This window comes from Cynocephalus volans, chromosome X, assembly GCF_027409185.1.
Source record: "Cynocephalus volans isolate mCynVol1 chromosome X, mCynVol1.pri, whole genome shotgun sequence".
NCBI lineage: Eukaryota > Metazoa > Chordata > Mammalia > Dermoptera > Cynocephalidae > Cynocephalus > Cynocephalus volans.
In genome coordinates, this window is record NC_084478.1 from 49149640 (window position 1) to 49172070 (window position 22431).

Sequence of the window (22431 nt, forward strand, 5' to 3'; positions counted from 1 at the left end):
TCCCTATGGCTTTCCTCTGCCTTACTTGAGGCTTGATGTAATTGTGAATGGCGAGCTCATCAATGCCTGCCTCTGTTCAGATGAATGTGGCTGAACAAAAACATACAAATGTGAGGAAAGGTCTCACTTTAAATCCATGACCCCTAGACACAAATGGTTTCCTAAAGGATTGTTGTAATCATGCCACATTTTCTGAACCCTCTCTCTCTGACAGCTTCACATATCTAACTCTCCTCATACCTTCAAAACCTTCTCCTACACCCTTAATCTTAACTAATGACCTAGAGTTCTAATTCACTGAGAAAATATAGACAACCAGATGAGAATTTTCAAAAGCTTCCACTACCTCAACAAAACAGTTACCTGTTTCTGTCACTATGTGGTCTGCCTTCCCTCCTGTTACAGTGGATTAACATCTGCCACCACTATTGTTCAGGTCAATATTTAGTTGTTCACTGTATTCCATCTGTGATGACTCCAATTATTCTCTTTTATCATTAGCTTCATCAATTTTTCTTCTCTTCTATATTTTTATTATCATATAAAATTCTACAATTTATCCTGTCTTAAAAATTAACTTATATCCCCATTCATCTCCTACAAATTATCCTCCCATTTCATGTCTCTCTCTTATATAAAAGCCCCTAAAAAGAGGCGATGACACCTCAAGACTTGAGTGCTCCAATTCCTTATCTTTTTTATTCTTATGAGCCAGTTCTCTCAGGCTTTTTCTTGACACTTCATCAAAACAGCTCTTGTTAAGATCCTGCGATCTTCATGTTGCTAAATTTAACTATAAACTCATTCTCTATCTTACCTCACCTCACAGATGATCAAACCCTCCATGCTAAAATAGTTTTTCATTTGCCTTCCAGTACACTGTCCTAGCTTTCTTCCCACACAGTGTTGCTTTCTTTTGCTTATGCCTTCTTCCTCTCATGTCCTTTAAATGTTGAAATATCCCAGAAAACAGTCTTTGAATATCTTATGGAAATGTATTATGGATCTTATGGATCTCTATCTGTGTTCATACCTAAGTGATCTCATCCAGCCTCATGGTTTTAGATGCCATGTGCATACTAGTGACTCTCAAGTTTCTTTTTCCATCCTGTAAACATTTTTTTTTAACTTTTATTTTGCTGATATACATTGTGGTTGATTATTGTTGCCCCTTACCAAAACCTCCCTCCCTCTTCCCTCTCCTCCCTCCCCTCAACAATGTCCTTTCTGTTTGCTTGTCATATCAACTTCAGGTAATTGTTGTTGTTATATCTTCCCCCCCCCCCCCGGTTTTTGTGTGTGTGTGCGTGTGTGTGTGTGTGTGTGTGTGTGTGTGTGTGTGTGTGTGTGTGTGTGTGAATTTATATATTAATTTTTAGCTCCCACCAATAAGTGAGAACATGTGGTATTTCTTTTTCTGTGCCTGACTCGTTTCACTTAATATAATTCTCTCAAGGTTCATCCATGTTGTTGCAAATGGCAGTATTTCATTCGTTTTTATGGCTGAGTAGTATTCCATTGTGTAGATGTACCACATTTTCCGTATCCACTCATCTGATGATGGACATTTGGGCTGGTTCCAACTCTTGGCTATTGTAAAGAGTGCTGCAATGAACATTGGAGAACAGGTATACCTTCGACTTGATGATTTCCATTCCTCTGGGTATATTCCCAGCAGTGGCATAGCTGGGTCATATGGTAGATCTATCTGCAATTGTTTGAGGAACCTCCATACCATTTTCCATAGAGGCTGCACCATTTTGCAGTCCCACCAACAATGGATGAGAGTTCCTTTTTCTCCGCAACCTCGCCAGCATTTATCGTTCAGAGTCTTTTGGATTTTAGCCATCCTAACTGGGGTTAGATGGTATCTCAGTGTGGTTTTGATTTGCATTTCCCAGATGCTGAGTGATGTTGAGCATTTTTTCATATGTCTGTTGGCCATTTGTATATCTTCCTTAGAGAAATGCCTACTTAGCTCTTTTGCCCATTTTTTAATTGGGTTGCTTGTTTTTTTCTTATAAAGTTGTTTGAGTTCCTTATATATTCTGGATATTAATCCTTTGTCAGATGTATATTTTGCAAATATTTTCTCCCACTCTGTTGGTTGTCTTTTAACTCTGTTAATTGTTTCTGTAAACATTTTTAAATTGGGGCTTAAAAATCCAATCGCCTACATATTATCTCTATTTATATCTCTAGTAGAAATCTCAAAATTTAAGATGTCCCAAAACAAACTCACTCTTCTTCCCTAAAACACCTCCTCCTATACAGTCTTCTTTGTCTCATTAGTTGCAACTCCACCATGATAGTTACTAAGACCAGATATCATGGAGTCATACTTGCTTTTCTCTTTCTCTCACATCGCTCAACCAATCTGTCAAAATTCCTACTTATTCTTTTTAAAAAACTCATCCATAATATTCCTGCTTTTAACGTGACATCTACCTCTGTCAGATTATTTTGAGTTGTCATTTTATCTGTCATTGAGTTTGGTAGGCTAAAGAAATACTCCCCTCAAGAATATACAGTCATGTGCTACATAACAATGTTTCTGTCAGTGTAAGACCACATATACGACAGTGGTCCCATAAGATTGTAATTGCTCTACCATATAGCCTAGGTATGTAGTAGGCTATATCATCTAGGTTTGTGTAAGGACACTCTATGATGTTCTTACAATGACAAAATCACCTAATGATATATTTCTCAGAGTACATTCCCATCATTAAGTCATGCATAACTTTTTAAAAAAATTTATTTATTTATTATTATTTTTTTACATTATAAGATGTTGTGGAACAATTGGGAGAGGGGGAGAGGGGAAAGGGAAGGGGGATACAGTGGGACATGGAGGAAGGAGGGAGGGGGTGTGGTCAAGGCCCATTGCACCCCCCTCGTTCTGGCAGAGGAGCCCAAGTGGCTTCCAGTGGTGGCTCGGTCATGGCTGGGCTGGATATGGACTTCATGGGGCATGGCTGAGGCCCTCAGCAACCCCCCACCCTGGGAGCCTCGGGTACTTCCAGTGGTGGCTCAATAGTTATCACTGGGCTGGGTGCAGACATCAGAGAATGTGGCTGAAGTCCATGGCCCCCCACTGCCCCAGCTCAGGACCCTGGGGCATTTCCTGTGGCAGCTCGGTGGTCATTGCTGGGCTGGATGTGGAAATTGGAAGGGGTTTCTGAGGCCCTCACTGCCCCCCCCCATGCCCCAGCTTGGGAGCCTGGGGGTCTTCCAGTCCTTTTAGGTTTTATAGGTATTCTTTGGTGGTATTAGACCTTTCTGGTTAGTATCAAAACTTTGTCTCTGATCTGTGGTGTGTTTTGATTTTTTCCTTCAGTTCTGTGTTGGATTATTTGCTGTTCCTTCCACTTAAACTCTGCACAGGAACTAATTAGTTTTTATTTGGTTGCTTCTAAAATGAAAGAACTTCCTGTGGGAACCAGCACTTGATTCCTGTGGTTGAGCTAAACTGCTGCTTTGCTGCTGAGTCCCTGGGGAAGGCTTTTTGTGCAGCTTGTGTTTTAATGGTTGACCTTGTAAGCACTTCCAGGTGTTGTGAAGTCCAGTACACCTGTGTTGTTTGGGAACTCTGGTCTGAGCCTGAATCCTTTCAGCAGACTGTACTCCCTGCAGTTCTATATTCCTGACCAGTGTCCACTGAGAGGGCCTGTGCTGATTGGAGGGCAGATCAGCTGTCCATGCTGTGCCCAAAGTTCCTCCAGTGGGCCCGACTTGCAGTGACTCACTGGCCTCTGAGTGGCTCCTTTTTTCAGTTGTCTATAGCCCCTTGTTCCTATGTGGGTCCACAGGAACTCTGTTAGTGGTCTAGCTGGCCTGGGGTCACCAAGGCCTCCTCTCCCCTGCAACCTCCAAGCAACTTCATACAAAGGGCACAGCTGCAGCTTTTGCCAGCTATTGGTCCGTGTGCTCACCAGGGCCAGGCTTGAAATGGCTGGGGCCCAAAACAGTCAGAGCAGTCCTTTCTTTCTCTCACCATGGCTTCTCCTGACTTCATGAAATCCGTGTCTCTCCTGTTCTTCCCCTGAGCTCTGGCATCCCCAGCTTGGCAGTCATTGATTTTTAATAGTTGTAAATTGGTTGATTATGAGAGAGGGTGATGCTGGGGACTGTCTATTCCACCGTCTTGATTGGAAGTCCTGATTAAATTTCATGAAACACCTCATTAAATTTTCCAGAAGGGGCATGAATGATGGATTTTGCTGCTATACGCACCTTTTCCTCATCAGACAACTGTTCCTCCAGATCCGCCATCTTCCTTAAGGTGATAAATATTGGCAGCAGCATCAATGGTCATCTGACTTCCCCCTTTCCACGCCCCATGCATGACTTTATCTACTACCTAATTGCAAAAAACTGTGAATACTACCTTGTATGACAAAAGTTACTTTATATGACAAAAGATATGATTAAATTAATGATTTCAAGATGGCAAATTTGTGCTGGATTATCTGGGAGGGCTCTAAATGCAATCACATGTATTCTTATAAGAGAAAAGCAAAGAGAGTTTGAACAGACACATCCAAAGGAGAAGGGAATATGAAGACAGAGTAGAGAGATATGAAGGCACAAGCTAATGAATTCCAAGAGCCTCCAGAAGCAGGAAGAGGCAAGGAACACATACTCCTCTACAGCTTCCAGAAGGAGCACAGCCCTATCAACAACTTGATTTTCAACTTCTAGCCTCTAGAATTGCAGGAAAATAAATTTATATTGCTTTAAGTCACTGAGTTTGTGGTAATTTGTAATAGCAGTTACAAGAAACTAATATAGCTTCAAGATTACAGGTTACGTCCCCAGGAACCTGTGAATACTATAAGATGTTACTTTCTATTCTTATGTTATGTTATATGGCACAGCTGACCTTTAAAAGGGAGATTATTCAGATGGGCCCAGTTCAATTACATGAACTTCTAGAATATTGGGGACCATTCTACCATACTGGTGGCAGAAAAGGAATGCAGAAGAAGAATTTGGAGAGATTTGAAGCATGAGAATGATTTAATGCACTATATCTAGCTTTGAAAATGGGAGGGACAAAGAGCCATGTTACTTCTAGATGCTAATAATGACCCCCCATACGACAGACAGCAATGAAAAGGGAACTTTGGACCTACAACAACATGAAGCTTAATTTTTTCATGTCCTAATCCCTGGAACCTATGAACTTTACTTTATATGGCAAATATTTTGCAGATGTGATTAAGATAAAGATCTTGAGATGAAGAAATTATACTGGATTATCCAGAGGAACCCTAAATTCATAACATCTGTCCTTGTAAGAGAGAATCAGAGGGAGTTCTGAGACAAACACACAGAGCAGATCATGTGATGGTGAGACAGAGATTGGAGGGATGTGACTAAGAAATGCTGGCAGACACCAGGAATTCGAAGAGTCAAGGGACACATTCTCCTTTATAATCTCCAGAGGAAGCATGAACCTGCCAACACGTTGATTTCAGCCCAGTGATAGTGATGTCAGACTTCTGGCCTCCAGAGCAGTAAGTGGAAAGATTTGTATTGTATTAAGCCACCCAGTTTGTGGTACTTTGTTACAGTAACCACAGGATACAAATACAACTAGCTATTCACAATAGCATCCTAAAATTTCTCCCTGCTTTCCTCATTTAATTACCATTGTGTGTTCTACAAAGAGCAGCAATCAAAGGGAAATCAAGTCAAATTAAGTCTCTGCCGTGCCAGTGGTGAATCTTCCCTATAATTAGAAAAATCCGTATCGCCACTTTTAAATAAACTTTATTATTATTAATAGTGGTGGTAAATACCCTAAATAATTTATTTATATTAATTGATTTTTATGTTTTAAGGTTGGCAACATTTTCTGCCACTCAAAAAGAAAGTATAGAACTAAAAGAATCATAATATATGAGAGTACTTCAAAAAGTTTGTGGATAAATACAGTTGAAAGGTAATATGAATCTTTCCATGAACTTTTTAAAGTACCCCATATAAGTAGGAAGAAGATAGTATTTGATTGCTCATAAATATTGCAATGAAAACAATTCATATTTGACAAAATATTTTTAAGAATAATTTTATTCACTGAACTTCTGGTTTAGCCAAGATGGCATAGTCCCATTCCTACCACATTCTTCCTCTTACAACTAAAAATCCTGAATATAACACAACAAACAATAGTGAGTTTCCTGGATCTTCTTATCACCTCTCATATATCTCAGATGGGGTGCTACAGAAGCCTCCCATCCAGAATTACCAATAGGCAAAGACAAAATTTTCCAAATAGATTCTTTTTCCTAGCCAAAGGAAAAGGGTGGCCAATCAACAAAAAACCTTTTTGGCCATACCCACCCTCCTCCAACCAAACATCAATGGAAAATCCATGTCTTTCACCCCCACAGTTTCAGTGGGTCCAAGCAGGTAGTTGATTTTCCACCCCATCCCATCTCACCCCCATGGCTCAAATGTAGCACACTCTTGATTCCCTTCTCCCTTCCTGTCTGTTCTGTTGATGGAGCCAAGCAGGGAACTAATCAACCATCCCCCCAGCAGAAACAGGCAATTGTCTGATTCCCCACCAGAATGGTGTTGGTGGAGGTGTAAAGGGTCTTCTGTTTTCTTCCTGGTGGAAACAGGTAAAGCTCCAAGTACCCCACTAGGGTAGTGCCAACAGGGCTAATTTGCAGGCTGAGATTCCATCTTCATGGAGCAGCAATGACTCTTAAAGAGCTGATGCCTGAAGAGACGAGCCACCTCTATCTGACCCTGTTGTCAATAAGACTGAGCAAATTAGTGCAAGTTGGGTTAGTAAGCAATCCATTTTTCTTCCTTCTCCTTTGTCAGCAAGATCCACTAGGCTATAAAGCAAGGACAGTAGGCACGCCTGCCCAACCCTGACCCACTGGAGTCTGTAGGGTCCAGTGCAGATCACAGCGTACACCCCATTATGCATCAAAAAGGAAGAATGGAGAGAGATAAGGCAGGCTAGTTAGCATTCTGCTTCCTTTTTCCCCACATGTAAGCAAGGACCAGTGGAAAATTGAGCCTCCATCCACACCTGGCATCAATGAGATGGAATGAAGTGGTGAGAAGTGAGGTAGTTGATTCTCTGCTTTCTTCTATCTCTTCTCTTGTGTCATTGGGGGCCAGTAGGGAGCAGAACTTCCACCCCACCCATTTTCAGTGAAGCAGTATGAATCAGTGCCCCACACTCTGCCTAAGAAACAATTTTTAATCCCATAAAACAAATGAAAAAATAGAGAATCTCAGAAAAAAAATTAGTTGAATATAGACCCAAATGGAAATCATAAAACTGATTAAATACAGTAAGTTAAATAAATATCTTGCTTAATTGACTCAACAATACAATGGAAATGACTGGGAATAGAACCAGTGGAGGTGAGGACATGTCAATAGAATTTACACAATCTGAATAACAAAGAAAACATAGATTTAAATGAAATTAAGAGTTACAGGGACCTGTAGGAAAACAGCAAAAGAGCTAACATTTGGATCATCAGATCTTGGAGAGAGCGGGACTGAAAAATTATTTAAAGAAGTAGTGTCTGAAAACTTGCTGAATTTGATGAAATATATAACCCTACAGATTCAAGAGGCTAAGTAAACTCCTATTAGTTTAAAGCAAAAGAAATCCATGGCAAGACATCATTATTCAACTTCTGAAAACTGAAGACAAAGAAACAACCTTGAAAGCAGCCAGAGAGAAACAGTACATACTTACAGGCAAATACCAATTCAAATAACAGGAGATTCCTCATCTGAAATCATGGAGGCCAGAAGGATATTGTGTACATTTTTCAAATACTGAAAGGAAGTACTGTAGACTGTGAATTTTATATCCAGCTGATATATACTTTATGAATAAAGGGAAAATGTAGACAACCTCAGACAAAGGAAAATGAAGCAAATTTATTATAAACAAACCAGCTTTAAAATGTTCTCTAAACAGGTAGGAAATAATAAAATAAATTACAATTTCTAAACGGGATGAACATCAGAACAGGTAAAAATAAGGGTTAATATAATAGACTATCCTTCTTCTCTGGTGTTTCTTAAGTCATATTTGATGATTGAAGCAACAATTACAACACTCTGTGACATGGTGCTTTATATATATATATATGAGTACATGTACACAAACACACTTGTGTGTACAAGCATATTTCAAAAATTTTATTTTTCTACAAACTATCTGAGGTACTCTCATGAGTGAGTGAGTGAGAGTGTGTGTGTGTGTTTGTGTGTGTGTTTGTGTGTGTGTGTGTGTGTGTGTGTGTGTGGAGAGAGAGAGAGAGAGACATGAAAGTTTTAAGACAATTATAATTAAAGTATAGGGAGTATAAAGTGATCTAAATGAAGGTAATGTGTATTGACTCTATTTACTTATTTTCTGTATTCTTGAAGCTCTTGCATCTGAGGTCTTGCTGACTGGGGAGGAACTGCACCTCTCAGGATTAGCTAATTCCTAGAAATGGTAAAGGACTCATCTGTAAGAACACCTTTCATATGCAAGCTAATCATTCCAAAGCCCACACACCACCAAACACCTCTTCTATCAGACTCTTATACTCCAGATCAATATTCTCCTACCCTAGTAACCTCAGGTCCAGATATCTTATAACTCTGGATAATTTCTACACCCTAGAGCCCACTGAAATTATTTAAACTAGCCAATGGTAGACCTGCTTAGTCTGCTTACCCTGCCTCCATTTCTTCCCATAAAAACCACAATAAAGTATCTTGCCAATGATTTCTCCGCACCTCCCTTTGCCTTCTGACCAACACTGGTGCTTCTCCATGTGGCTCTGCATGGCATGCTCTGCCTCTTTTTCCTAGAGGTCTGTGAGTATAAAAACATTTTCTTTCATAAAAGCCTTTTCCATGTCTGTGTGTCTTACCATATCTGATTAAAATAAATCCCAAGTATATTTTAAAATATAAGATTTGTATGCTTCATTCAAAGTAGTAAACATTGATACCAGTGGACAGTGATAAGTTGCATATGTGTATTAAACTACTATTTAAAACCACTAAGAAAATTATATAACGTGATATACTCAAAAACATTGTAAATAAGTTAGAATCCTAAAAAATATTTAAGTAACCCATAGCAGTATCACTACATATAACTTAAGATATTAAAAAAAAAAATAAGGTAGTGCCATGAACAACTCTACACACATAATTTTAACAATTTTGATGAAACCGATTCATACCTAGTAAAGTAAAAACTACCAAAATTCACCAAAGTTGAAATAAATCATCTGAATAGTCTTATAACTATTAAAGAAATTATATTCATAATTAAGAACCTTCCCAAAAGAAATCTTCAGACCCAGATGGCCTCACTGGTGAATTCTTTCAAACATTTAAAGGAGAATTAACTCCAATTCTCAACTCTTCCAGAAAAGAGAATGTAATCAGCGACCTAGAACAGCCACTCTTTTGCCTGGAAATAAAGGACTTGAGAGTTTGAAGTTGATATAAGATTTGGAAGCTATATTATCTGGAAGCACAACCTGGGAGACAGTTTCAGCTGCAAACTGTTTCAGAGGCTGGAGATCCTCAGCAAGGGTTTTTAAATGGAAGAGTGTGGGGAACAAAAGGGGGAGGTTAGTCCCATCAGAAAGCTGCCACATGAAATTTTGCAGGTTCTGGACTTTCCTTATCTCAGGGCCAGTGCTGTAAACTCTTTCCTCTAGTTCTGTAATTCTTTCATTCATCCTTGGAATGCGAATGTTATCCGGCTGCCATAAGTTGGATGCTATTTTATTCCCGGGCAGTTAGTTCACCACATTCCTGATTAGCTCTTGTTATCTTTCTCCTCCTGAGTGCCAAGTCCCACAACGTTTTCCCACGAGCTATGCTGTAAACTAAGGTTTCAAAAAGACTTCTGCTTAAAGCTGCATTTTACAAAATGGCTCTTCTAAGGCCAATTGTCCATGACCATTAGCCTTGGTGATCTCTTACAAGAAGACAAAAGAACACTCCCCAGCACATTCTATGAAGACAGCATTACCCTTATACAAACCCAGAAATGTATAACAAAAAAAATCACATGCTAATGTGATTCATGAAATTAGACACAAAAGTCTTCAATGAAATAATAACAAATTGAATCCATCAGTATATAACAAAAAGTATACACCATGACCAAATGGGGTTTATTCCATAAATAAAGGCTGGTTCAATATTTGAAATCTCATTAATGTAATCTTCCCTATTAGTTAAGGAAGAAAAATAACATGATTATGCCAATCAATGTAGAAAAAGCAAGCATTAGAAAAAAAGCCCAATATTCATTCCTTATAAAAACTCTTTACAGATTAGGAGTAGAAAGGAAATTCCTCAATCTGATAAAGTGCTTACTTGGTAAACCTAGAGCTAACAACTCATCAGTGGTGGACATTGAATACTTTTCCCCCTAAAAGAGGCAGCAACACAAGGATGCCCACTCTCACTACTCTTATTTAATATACTATTGGAAGTCCTAGCTGGTACAAAATGGCAAGCAAAGGAAACAAAAGACATACAAAATGGAAAGGAAGAAGTAAATTGTCCCTATTTAAAATTGCATGATTATCCACCAGAAAATCCCAAGGCATCTACAAAAAAAAAAAAAAGGTTGTAGAAGAAGTGAGTTAAGCAAGGTCACAGTGTTTAAGAACAATACTCAAAACATCAATTGTATTTATATATACTAGCAATGTAACTGTAGAAACTAAAATTAAAACTCAACACAATTTATAATTTTCTAAAAAAATGAAATATTCAGACATAAGTCTAAACAACACATGTTCAGGAGTTGTATGCTGAAAATGACAAAATAAAACAGCTTGTATATAAATGGAGAGATATACTGTATTCTTGAATTGGAAAGCTCAATATAGTAAAGATGTAAGTTCTATCTAAATTGACCTATAGTTTTTCTGCAATTCCTATTAATATGCTCATACCTTATGCATAAATTAACTTGGCATAATGTTAAACAGGTATTTCTTAGATTTCACCAACAACAAAAGCTGTGAGAGGAAAAATTAGTAAATTAGACGTCATCAAAGCTAAAATATTTTGCTCTATAAAAACACAAGAGAAGATGGTGAAATGGAAAGCTATAAACTGGGGGAAAATATTTTCAAACCACATATCTGACAAAAAAATAGTATCTGGAATACAGAAAGAATGTAGAAAACTCCAAAATAAATACAATCCAATTAGAAAATGGGCAAAAAAAAAAAAAAGAGACTTTTTGCCAAAGAAACTACACTGATGGTTAATAAGCACATGAAAAAAAGTTCAACATCGTTAACCTTTAGGGAAATGCAAAGTAATACCACAGTGAAATTTCACTACAAGCTTAGCAAAATGGCTAAAATAAAAAATAGTGACAACACCAAATGTTGGTAAAGATGTAGAGAAACTTTATCACTCATAAATTGCTAGTCAGAATATAAAGGGGTGCAACCACTCTGGTAAACTCTTTGGTTGTTTCATGTTAAACTAAACATGCAACTACTATACCACCCAATAATTGAACTAATGGAAATTTATTACAGAAAAATGAAAATTTATGTTTACAAAAAACCTATGAACAAATGTTCTTAGCAGATTTATTCATAATAGCCCAAATCTGGAACAAATCCACATGACTTTCAATGGGTGACTGTTCAAACAAACTATGATATATCCATACCATAGAATACTATTCAATGATAGAAAGGAATGAAGCATTGATATGCACAGCAACTTGATTGACTGTCCAGGGAATTATGATGCTCTTTATGAACTGGAAAAAGTCTTTAGGAAGTAAATGTTTAGTGATGTTTAATGATGTCTGCTGCTGCCTGACATGAAGCATGCCCAGATCTTCAAGTAATTGTCATGAAAAGTTATTAAATTATGTTGGCAGTGGAGCATGGTTTCACATTTTTTTATAAAACCTTCCTTCCTATTATGTCATATGTCTAATTTTCCAACCAACTGAGCTCAAGTTCCAAGCATATGGATTTATGATTACAGTTTATAGCATAAAGCAGGTGGGTTTCATGGCTAGTCTGATTTTTTCAATGGCTAGTTTCAAACTGCTAGTTTTATTGTAAAACACAAGGCTACAGCTATTGTTATGCAAAGAGGCCTGGATGCCTGCCCTTCAGAAAAATCTCCAGAACCTGAAATTTAGACCTATTTATACCACCAGAATATTTCTATTAAGAGAACAGAAATTGAATCTATTAAAATAGTTTGTAAGTGCATGGATTTACAAAATGGGACAAAAGGTACAGTGTCACCTCTCTTTTCTGTCATTTTACGCAATTTGCTTAGATCTGGAAATACAGGTAAATATTGTAACAAAGAGAACACTAATGCCTGCTCAGGTGGTTATAGAATACCTGGCTTTTATAAGAGGCTGATTTGGCCGGCTTGGGGGGGGGGTGCTGAGAGAAATAGGGAAATTGTGAGTGAATGATGAAGTTCTGATGAAACATTGTTTTCCTTTAATAAAATTTGCTATAGTAAGTTTTCCTACAGTGAATTGAAACCTATTGACTACTAGTGACATCCAACATTTCCTTCCCTTTTGTCTTCTGATATTTTTTGCACTATTTCATTAAGAATATAGAGGCAATAAAACTTCTTAAAGAAAACATAGGAGAAACACTTCAGGAAATAGGACTGGGCACAGACTTCATGAATACAACCCCCAAAGCACGGGCAACCAAAGGAAAAATAAACAAATGGGATTATATCAAACTAAAAAGCTTCTGCACAGCAAAAGAAACAATTAAAAGAGTTAAAAGACAACCAACAGAGTGGGAGAAAATATTTGCAAAATATACATCTGACAAAGGATTAATATCCAGAATATATAAGGAACTCAAACAACTTTACAAGAAGAAAACAAGCAACCCAATTAAAAAATGGGCAAAAGAGTTAAGTAGGCATTTCTCTAAGGAAGATATACAAATGGCCAACAGACATATGAAAAAATGCTCAACATCACTCAGCATCCGGGAAATGCAAATCAAAACCACATTGAGATACCATCTAACCCCAGTTAGGATGGCTAAAATCCAAAAGACTATGAACGATAAATGCTGGCGAGGCTGCGGAGAAAAAGGAACTCTCATACATTGTTGGTGGGACTGCAAAATGGTGCAGCCTCTATGGAAAATGGTATGGAGGTTCCTTAAACAATTGCAAATAGATCTACCATACGACCCAGCCATCCCACTGTTGGGAATATACCCAGAGGAATGGAAATCATCAAGTCGAAGGTATACCTGTTCCCCAATGTTCATCGCAGCACTCTTTACAATAGCCAAGAGTTGGAACCAGCCCAAATGCCCATCATCAGATGAGTGGATACGGAAAATGTGGTACATCTACACAATGGAATACTACTCAGCTATAAAAACGAATGAAATACTGCCATTTGCAACAACATGGATGGACCTTGAGAGAATTATATTAAGTGAAACAAGTCAGGCACAGAAAGAGAAATACCACATGTTCTCACTTATTGGAGGGAGCTAAAAATTAATATATAAATTCACACACACACATACACACACACACACACAAACCGGGGGGGGGGGAAGAAGATATAACAACCACAATTATTTGAAGTTGATACAACAAGCAAACAGAAAGGACATTGTTGGGGGGGAGGGGGGGAGGGAGAAGGGAGGGAGGTTTTGGTGATGGGGAGCAATAATCAGCTACAATGTATATCGACAAAATAAAATTAAAAAAAAAAAAAAGAATATAGAGGCAAAACAGAATGAAATAATTTGGTTATTTCATTACTTTCACCAGCCTAACTTTATTTGCATCCATGTTTCTTTCCTTTGCCCCTACTACATTAGAAATGCTATCTATGCTCTTATGGCCAGCCCTACACTAGTTTAGTGAATCCCACACCTACTCAACTATATAGAGCTCTCTAGTTCTCCCCTCTGTCATCTATAGTATATTCTTAGTGGATTATTCCTATCGGCATAAACATGCCACAGTAGCTCCCCACGTAAACAGACACATCTCTTTTGATCCCTCATGCTCCCAGCTACCATCCCATTTCTCTGATTCCTCTTTATAGTAAAACAACTTGAAAAACTATCTGTCCTTATTTCTCTCACTTCTGATACCATTATCTTTTGAACCCAAGCTTATCCAGCTTTATTCTCCATTATTCTCCTCATACTGCTCTTTTGGTTCACCGATAATCTAGCATTGCCTGATCTACTCATCTATATGCGGTCTTCATCTTGCTCAACCTATGAACTCTACTTGACACGGCTATCTCTCACTGTTTTGGAAACATTTGGCCTCCGTTACTCAATTCCCACTTGATGTTGCTCCTATTTCTCTAGTAACCCCTGATCACTATTTTTTGCTGTTTCTGTCCCCCTGACTTTCTAGAGGCTAAGGGCTCAGTCTTCTCTCCTCCTCATTTCTATCCACAATCATTCCTGATGGGATCTCATTTAGTTATACATGAAATGTCAAGTTCTAAATTGATAGAAGCAGCCTGGTCGTCCTCTCCTCTAAATCCAGTCTCATATATCCAGCTGCTATCTCTGTATTCCTCATAAAGATGTCTATGAGGCTTCTCAAACTTTCCTAGATGCTCTGCTCAAGTGACACCTTATCAGAGAGTCTTTGCTGGAACACCTTGTGTTAATATACACACCACTGTCTATCCCTTTATTGTTTTACTTAACACTGTAAATTTATACATTTTATTTATTTTTTAACTTCTACCTTCACCTGCCCCCCCAACATATTCTGTAATGCATAACTCAGGAAAGCAGGATATTTGTTTTATTCACTATTTTATCCCCAGTGGTTATTATAATGCATGGCACATAAGTATTTTTTGTATGATTAAGTGAAAGAATAAAATAGTGAGGAATAAAAGCATAGTGTGCAAAATGGAATTGTCTGGATGGACTTGGAGTACTACCTTTGCCATAACAAGACTTTGGTGTTTATAATATATTACTGTTTATAATTATACAATATATATAATTATATATAAATTATATATAATTATATATATAAATATATAATTATAATATATTACTGTTTATAATTATATAATTATAATATATTATAAATATTTTTCTCATATGAAAAAGGAAGCATATTAGCTTATGAGGAAAGCATATGAGGAAAATGTTACTCAGAAATGTAAATAACTTTCTCAATTTCCCTGAGCTAGTGAATAATGGGGCACAAATTTAAACTTCCCTTAGTACAGTGCAGAGGAAAAGGAAGATATAGTGTTTGACTAATATATTAGTTATAACATATTAGTCATATTAGTTATAATATATTAGTTGTAGCAGTAGAAGATGACATTATTTTATCTCAATATAGTAGTAGTAGCAGATGACATTATTTTATCTTAATATTCTCTGTGGGTAATTTTAATTAAAATTAGAATTAGCTAGTTTTTAGGAAAAATATGTAGTTCCCTAATATCAATTTCTTAAATCTCAGTTATCTTTCTTTTTTTTTTGACCGGTAAGGGAACGCAACGCTCAGCTTGGTGTCATCCACACCACGCTCAGCCAGTGAGCACACCGGCCATCCCTATATAGGATCTGAACACGCGGCCTTGGTGCTACCAGCGCCGCACTCTCCCAAGTGAGCCATGGGGCAGGCCCTTAGTTATCTTTTTTAATTTATGAAGAAAAATATTATCATAGAATATTAGGGCTAGAAGGAACGTTAAGATATTCTATTCCAAACAGTTATGTAAAGCTTGAAACCCCGTCTGTCTCTTCCATGTCGGTGGTTATACCGTATGTGCTTGACAGTCTTCAATGACAGAAAACTCTCTTCTTCACTGTGTCTGTCATCAGCAGTTTCTGTAGCGGATTTTTCACTCATTATGAGCCAGTAATAAGTTGTTTACAGTAAAAGCAATATTTGCTTTAAGCATAATTTTGTTTTTATATTTGCTAATGTATTCTTTTAAAATTATAAAACATTAATTTATAGGTGCTTAGTTCACGGTGTAAAATTTACCTTAGCAATTATATTTGCACTGAATAGTTCTGAAACCTACTTAAAAAGCATTAAGTTATGTCTCCAAATGAACATTTTTTCTGAGAAGCATGGATGTGTGCCATTCCATCACTTGCCTATATGAATACTGTGACCTTCCACTTAATACTTACTTTTTCTACACTATTACCTTTGACAATGTCTTTCTGGACAAGCTTTTATTAAATCTTAAACATTAGCTAACTCTACAAAAGATGGACAGGGTAAAGCAGCAACTGTCTGTAATCCTTCGGGAGCAAAATTCGATCCCTTAAATGCCCTTCTCGCTATTCAGTGTATGTCCGCATTGAGTTAAGGAGGTATAGGTAGGAAAGGAAGAATGCTTCATCCTTAGCTTGTCCATCATCACAGCAGCCAAATAGAAGTCAGAGTCAAGTTTCACTATCTGTCCTTTGTTTCGAGAGCCTCAAGTTAGAATTTCTATAAGCAAACTTAATGGCATGTCATGCCACAGCCTCTGAGATAACATATAAAAGAAAAGAAAATTTTGTGTATTAGATTGATTGGGCTGTCATAGCAAAATACTACAGACTGGGTGACTTAAGCTAAAGAAATATACTTTCTTACAGTTCTGGAGGCTAGAAGTTCAAGGTCAAGGTGTCAGTGAGTTTGCTTTTTTCTGAAGCCTAACTCCTTGGATTGTAGATGGCCACCTTCTCGCTGTCTTTATACGGTCTTTTCTCTGTGCATGTGCCCCTGATGTTTCTCTCTGTGTCCAGATTTCCTTCCTATAAAGGATTCCAGTCATATTGGACTGGAACCCATCCTAATAACCTCATTTTAAATAAATCACCTCTTTAAAGGCCTTGTCTTCAAATACAGTCATATTTTGAGGGCTTCGACATATAAATTTCCAGGTGGGGGGGTGATAAATTAGCCCATAATATCTCAGAAAAATCAGTGAAAGAATCTGAATCCTTCTTCAAACCACCATATTGACAAGTCTGTTTCACATTTGTCATAATTTAAAGATTTTTTTCAAAAAAATAAGTTACTGAAAATACAAAGCATTCAAATGGAAAGTACATAGATTTCATGTATGAAAATGTTAATGAAAAGTAATGTTCTTGATGACTTAATGTGTTAAGAATAAAAATTTGTATTCTTATTTAAAATAAAACACTGCAACAAATAATAATAGCATAACTTACGGTGCTATTTCTTAGTGTCAGATAGCTTAGTGTCAAAATACTTAGCACAGATCCTGACATATAGTCAGTAGTCAATTAATATTAACTATAATCAAAGAATTACATGACATAGGCCATTTCTAACAACACACTAAAAATTAGAAATTATGCACTGTGGTTCAGAAATGTAATACAACTAAAGTGATTAAAAAGAAATTTCCCAGAATGAAATGCATTCATTATTAAAATAAGGATTACATTCACTTTACTGTCTTGAGAAGATTTTCTTCGTGGAAGACAGGAAATCTTATAGCCATTAAAACATTGTACAATTTCTATATTTTAAGTAGGAGATCAGTGGTAAAAATTTCTACCACCTTTAGATCAATCAAAATAGCAGTTTTAAATATACACTGAATAAAATTTGAATGCTAGCTGCTATTAGGCTATCGCAGATTTCAAAAACAAAATGATCATAATAATAATACAATAAATGTCATTATTTTTACATTTCTCAGATACTTAACATGATGTATTATCAGGGTTTCTAAAATTCCATAAATTATGTATGCCTCTTTCATAAAATATATAAATTCATAAGAAAAATTATGTGAAGTAAAATATGCATGCTTCTCCCAGATCCTTAGTAGTTTTAAACCTCAGGAATGATGACTATAATAGAAAAAAGTAAGTCTATCTGTAGTGAGTTTACTTGTATAGGTGCTGTATGGGAATAGATGAAACAGAAGGAGAGAAACTGAAACATTTTGAGTATTGAGTTTGTTTTATTAGATTGTTTGGTATGATAAATACAATAATCATCATACTAGCTAGATTCCCAGTCAGAAGACAGAAACAATTGATATGGTTACTCCCAGCTTCCTGCTAAACACATATGAAAATGGTGAAATAAGCCTCTAGCAAGACTGAGAAGTAAGACTCGCTGAAAACCTAGTCCCAGGACTGAGAAACCCTTTATATAATGAAGTTGGTGCTCAAATGAGCAAAATAAAATAAAGTCCATACTCTTGCTCTTGGATAGATCTTGGATGGACAAAAATGTCAAATATCCTTAAATTGATGTATAAATGTAGGGAATCCCATTAAAAATACTATTTGTCCCCTCACCCCAGTCTGCTACCTGTTTATTGCAAATGTAAAGCATTCTTTTTAAAAATTAGCTGGACAAAGAGGCAGTTAGTCCTAGTAGAAAACAAAGTACTGAAATAATATGGTACATACACATGAAGAGAAAGATCAAAGGAAACATCTAGAAAATCCAGAAAAATATCAAAATAAATATGAAACTTCCATGAAGGCCTCATTTTCAAACCAGTGGCTTTTAAATAAGTGGTTTTTGAATAACTAGTTCCACATAAAAATCAATAACATTAATACGTTCTTTATGCCATACATGAGGGTAAGTTACAAATGGATCAAATATTTAACTATAAAAATGAAAGCATACAGGTATTAGAAGAAAACATGGGTAGATTCTTCATAAGATAGAAGTACTGACAACGTCCCTGTCTATATTCAAAATGTTGCAAAGGACATTGAGAAAACCAGAGAAAATAAATAAAACTAGTTTATGAGACACAAAATGAACTTGGTAAATTCTCAAATTTCTTTTCAATGTTAAATTTCAGTGATTTCCTGAAAATTAACAGCATTATAATGATTCTTAGTATTCAAGTGTAAAATAATAGGTAAAGAAACTTCTGGTGAATTCAGTGGGCAACTCAGTGAGTTAAATTCTTACTTGCAGGCTCGGTAAAAAGTTACAACCACAAATAGGATATTAGATTTTTAATTAAATGATATTTGTCGTGGTATTATCTTTCCATACTTTCAATTCAAATATTCTAAAAGAGCATAGTGTAACCAATGACTTACCCTTTTTTATCTGTCTTGACTCCTTATACCATCTAAAGGTCTAGCTTTATTTTTAGTGGTAATATAATTCATTCTTAGAGATAATATAATCTCTTTAAGAGTAAATAATTTCTAAATTTGATTTCCTTGGGAATGCATTCATGCATGGTTTATTTGACTCAAAACTTGCTGTTTTTATTCAAACACATTTAAAAATGAATTAATCTGTAACTTCACTGTAGTTAAAAAGAACAGTGAAATTTCCATAAGCTGTAGAAGTAGGATTTGCATTCATAACACTTGAAATATACACTCATTCATCTAGCTTAGTCTTTCATTACCTTTGATGGGAGGTTTATAGATTTAAAGTAACAGTAGAAACCCTCTTTTATTGAGCTAAGAATGATTGAGAACCACAATAAAAATAGAGTAGGTCCAGACTTTAGATATCTTACAAGTTCTTACCAAAATCTCTGTGTATGCCAAATGTAAGGACCTTCATACTGTATAAGATTGTATATTTTTAGAAAGTGTATTCATTTAAATTAGCATTATCTATTAGCATCTATTTCACACAACAATGGTTCATTAAACTTACAGAGCTCACGAAGTCAAAATTGCAGATAACAGTGTTTAGATGTCTTAATAAACAACACAATCGCAATCTTTCAATGGGACTTTAGGCAAGTTATTTAACCAAATTGCCTCAATTTCCCCATCTCTAAAATGAGAAACATAGTAGCACTTAATTTATGGTAGTTTTCTAAGAATTAAATAAAATATTGCATAAAAAATACTTAGCACAGATCCTGACATATAGTCAGTAGTCAATTAATATTAACTATTAATCATATTATTAGTTTTTATTAATTCTGGTATTGGGCCTTAGAGTGTTTTCATTTCCTCAAGGAATAAAATTTAAAATTTAAAAATTTATAAGAATTCTGAGTCAGGATGTTTTGCAGAGGGGCCATTTTCTATTTCTATTGTTGATGTTTTTAATAGTCTAGTACAGTATTCTCATCTGAGACAAAAAGAAAAAAAGTCAAAAACCCCTTATTATCAAGAAGTCATGTTACTCTTTAAAGTCAGACATTCATCACTTGGAAACCCTCACTATCGCAAATGGCCTGAAGCTCATCACTCTTCCAACCTCTCAATACTTGCCCAACAGGTAGAGGTTTTTCTTCAAAGTATGGTCTCATAGCCACCTGCATCTGCTTCCCAGAAGGTGCTGCTTGAGCATGCACATTCCGGGTCCCCAACTCAGACTGAATAAATCAGAATCTCTAGGGTTGGGGCTTAGCAAGTTCCATGTCTAACAAGTTTCTTGGGTGGTTCTTATGCATAGTAAAGGTTGAAAAATTCTAATCCATCAGAACATAAGCAAATGCTGTCAGTTTTGTCTTCAGGTTTTCACAACTGGGAGCAGATGCCCCTTTCTTTCACAAATAAACTTTGGTTTTCCTCATGGATCAATTAAGCAAAGGAATAGTTTTTATTGGTAGTAGTTTTAAGAGTCCAAGCAGAGACCTGAACTTTTATGGCTTAGAAAAAAATACATAAGAAATTAAGAGATCAAAATTGCTTTACTTTCTTCTTCTCTGTAAAATGTAGTAAGACTTGAAAAAACTCATGGTTTTATGGTTCTTTTCACTCTGGGAGACCGCAGCCATCACTTTTAACATTTTCTCAGTTCTTCCAGCCTCTTTAGAAGAAACTTCTTACCTCAGGATAAAATGTGTTTGTTTTTTTTAATAGGGTTGATGACATTTGAGGGGAAATAGCAAATGCACTTATAGTTTAGCATAATGTATTTTTTTGTTCATATGCAGTTCTGAAAAATTGATAATCAGTAAGACATTAGGTGATTACTTTCTGCTATTAAAATTATATTCTGGGGCCGAGCCCGTGGCGCACTCAGGAGAGTGCAGCACTGGGAGTGCAGCGACGCTCCCGCCGCAGGTTCAGATCCTATATAGGAATGGCCGGTGCACTCACTGGCTGAGTGCCGGTCATGAAAAAGACAAAAAAAAAAAAAAAATTATATTCTGTAAATATTTACTGCATTAAAAATTATTTTTGCGTGTTTTACAGGAATTGTACTGCCTCTTAAAGGAATTATAGATATCCGAGTATTATTTTTGCTCAAAATTATGAAATTACACAAAACAATGGTCATTGTTCAGATGATGAAAGCAAATAGAGAAAATTGGCCTATCGATAATTTTGATGAATTGGATACAAAGACTAAAAGGTAACATTTAATAAACACACTAAAGGAAAATGATTTCTTTTTGACTGGCACTGATGGGATAGGTTTCTTTTACATGTTAAACAATGTAAAGCTCATGATTTTATATTCTCTAAACTGCTGAAATACATATGTGTAGAGTAGGAAAATATATTTGTTATATGGGATTCCTTTTTCACTGGGCAAATGGTGACTGCTAAGACAATAAATAATCAGTATCTAAAGGACAACCTAAAATAGCTTGTCTGGGCAAACTACAGAACTTGTGATACTGGCATTCATCAAGTGATGGCACTGTGCCAGGTGGATATGACATCCTGATGAAACAGTGCCATGACTAGTGGATATTATGTCCTTGCCAGAATAAAGGTTATTTGTACCCTCTTTGTTTAGGTGAAATGTAAGCAAAATCCAGTAATGGTGCAAAATTTAAACATTTTCTCTGCTCATATATTTGAATTAAATGATGGTCTACAAATCTCAATTAAAAAGAAATTTTTACATTGTCTTACATGTGCATATTTCTTCCCCAAATTTAAAAGAGTTCTCTACTGTGGGCCTATTCTAACCCAGCTGTGCTATTTCACAACTCTTACAGACAAGACTGGCTACATAATTTGTGGGTCCCAGTAAGAAATGTGAATGATGTGATCCTTGTTTAAAAATTATCAAGAATTTCAAGACAGTTACAATAGTGCATTAAACAAGCATGGAGCCCTTCTAAGTGTGGGGTCTTATCTGATTGCCCAAGTAGCCTGCAGGACTGGTATTGCCTGCAGTGTTTTGCATTTCATTTTAACAAGAAAATTCCATCTTCCACAATGATCCGAAACATTTTCTAGTACTGATGTTCTCCTAATAGTGCATGATAAACTTATAATATTTGAACAAATGTCCTCTTTCTTTTAACTGGTAACCCCCAAAAGTAATTTCTTCATCACTTTCTGAAGTCCTGTACTCCATGTCGTTTTTTTTTGTTTTGTGCTTTGCCTGTTCATTTTAGAATATAATCCATGAGGACTGTATTACCTCTCATTAATCACAGTTTAGTCATGTCAATAAATATCAATGCCAAACTTT

General features: G+C 36.3%; 1 protein-coding gene across 1 annotated transcript in view; it reads left to right on the forward strand.

Annotated features, from left to right (window-relative positions):
* LOC134367978 (cilia- and flagella-associated protein 47-like) overlaps positions 1-22431 on the forward strand; it is a 1412159-nt gene that overhangs the window by 1326608 nt on the left and 63120 nt on the right. Inside the window, 1 exon segment of the mRNA XM_063084614.1 lies at positions 21195-21354. Within this exon segment, the coding sequence (XP_062940684.1) occupies positions 21195-21354 (160 nt within the window).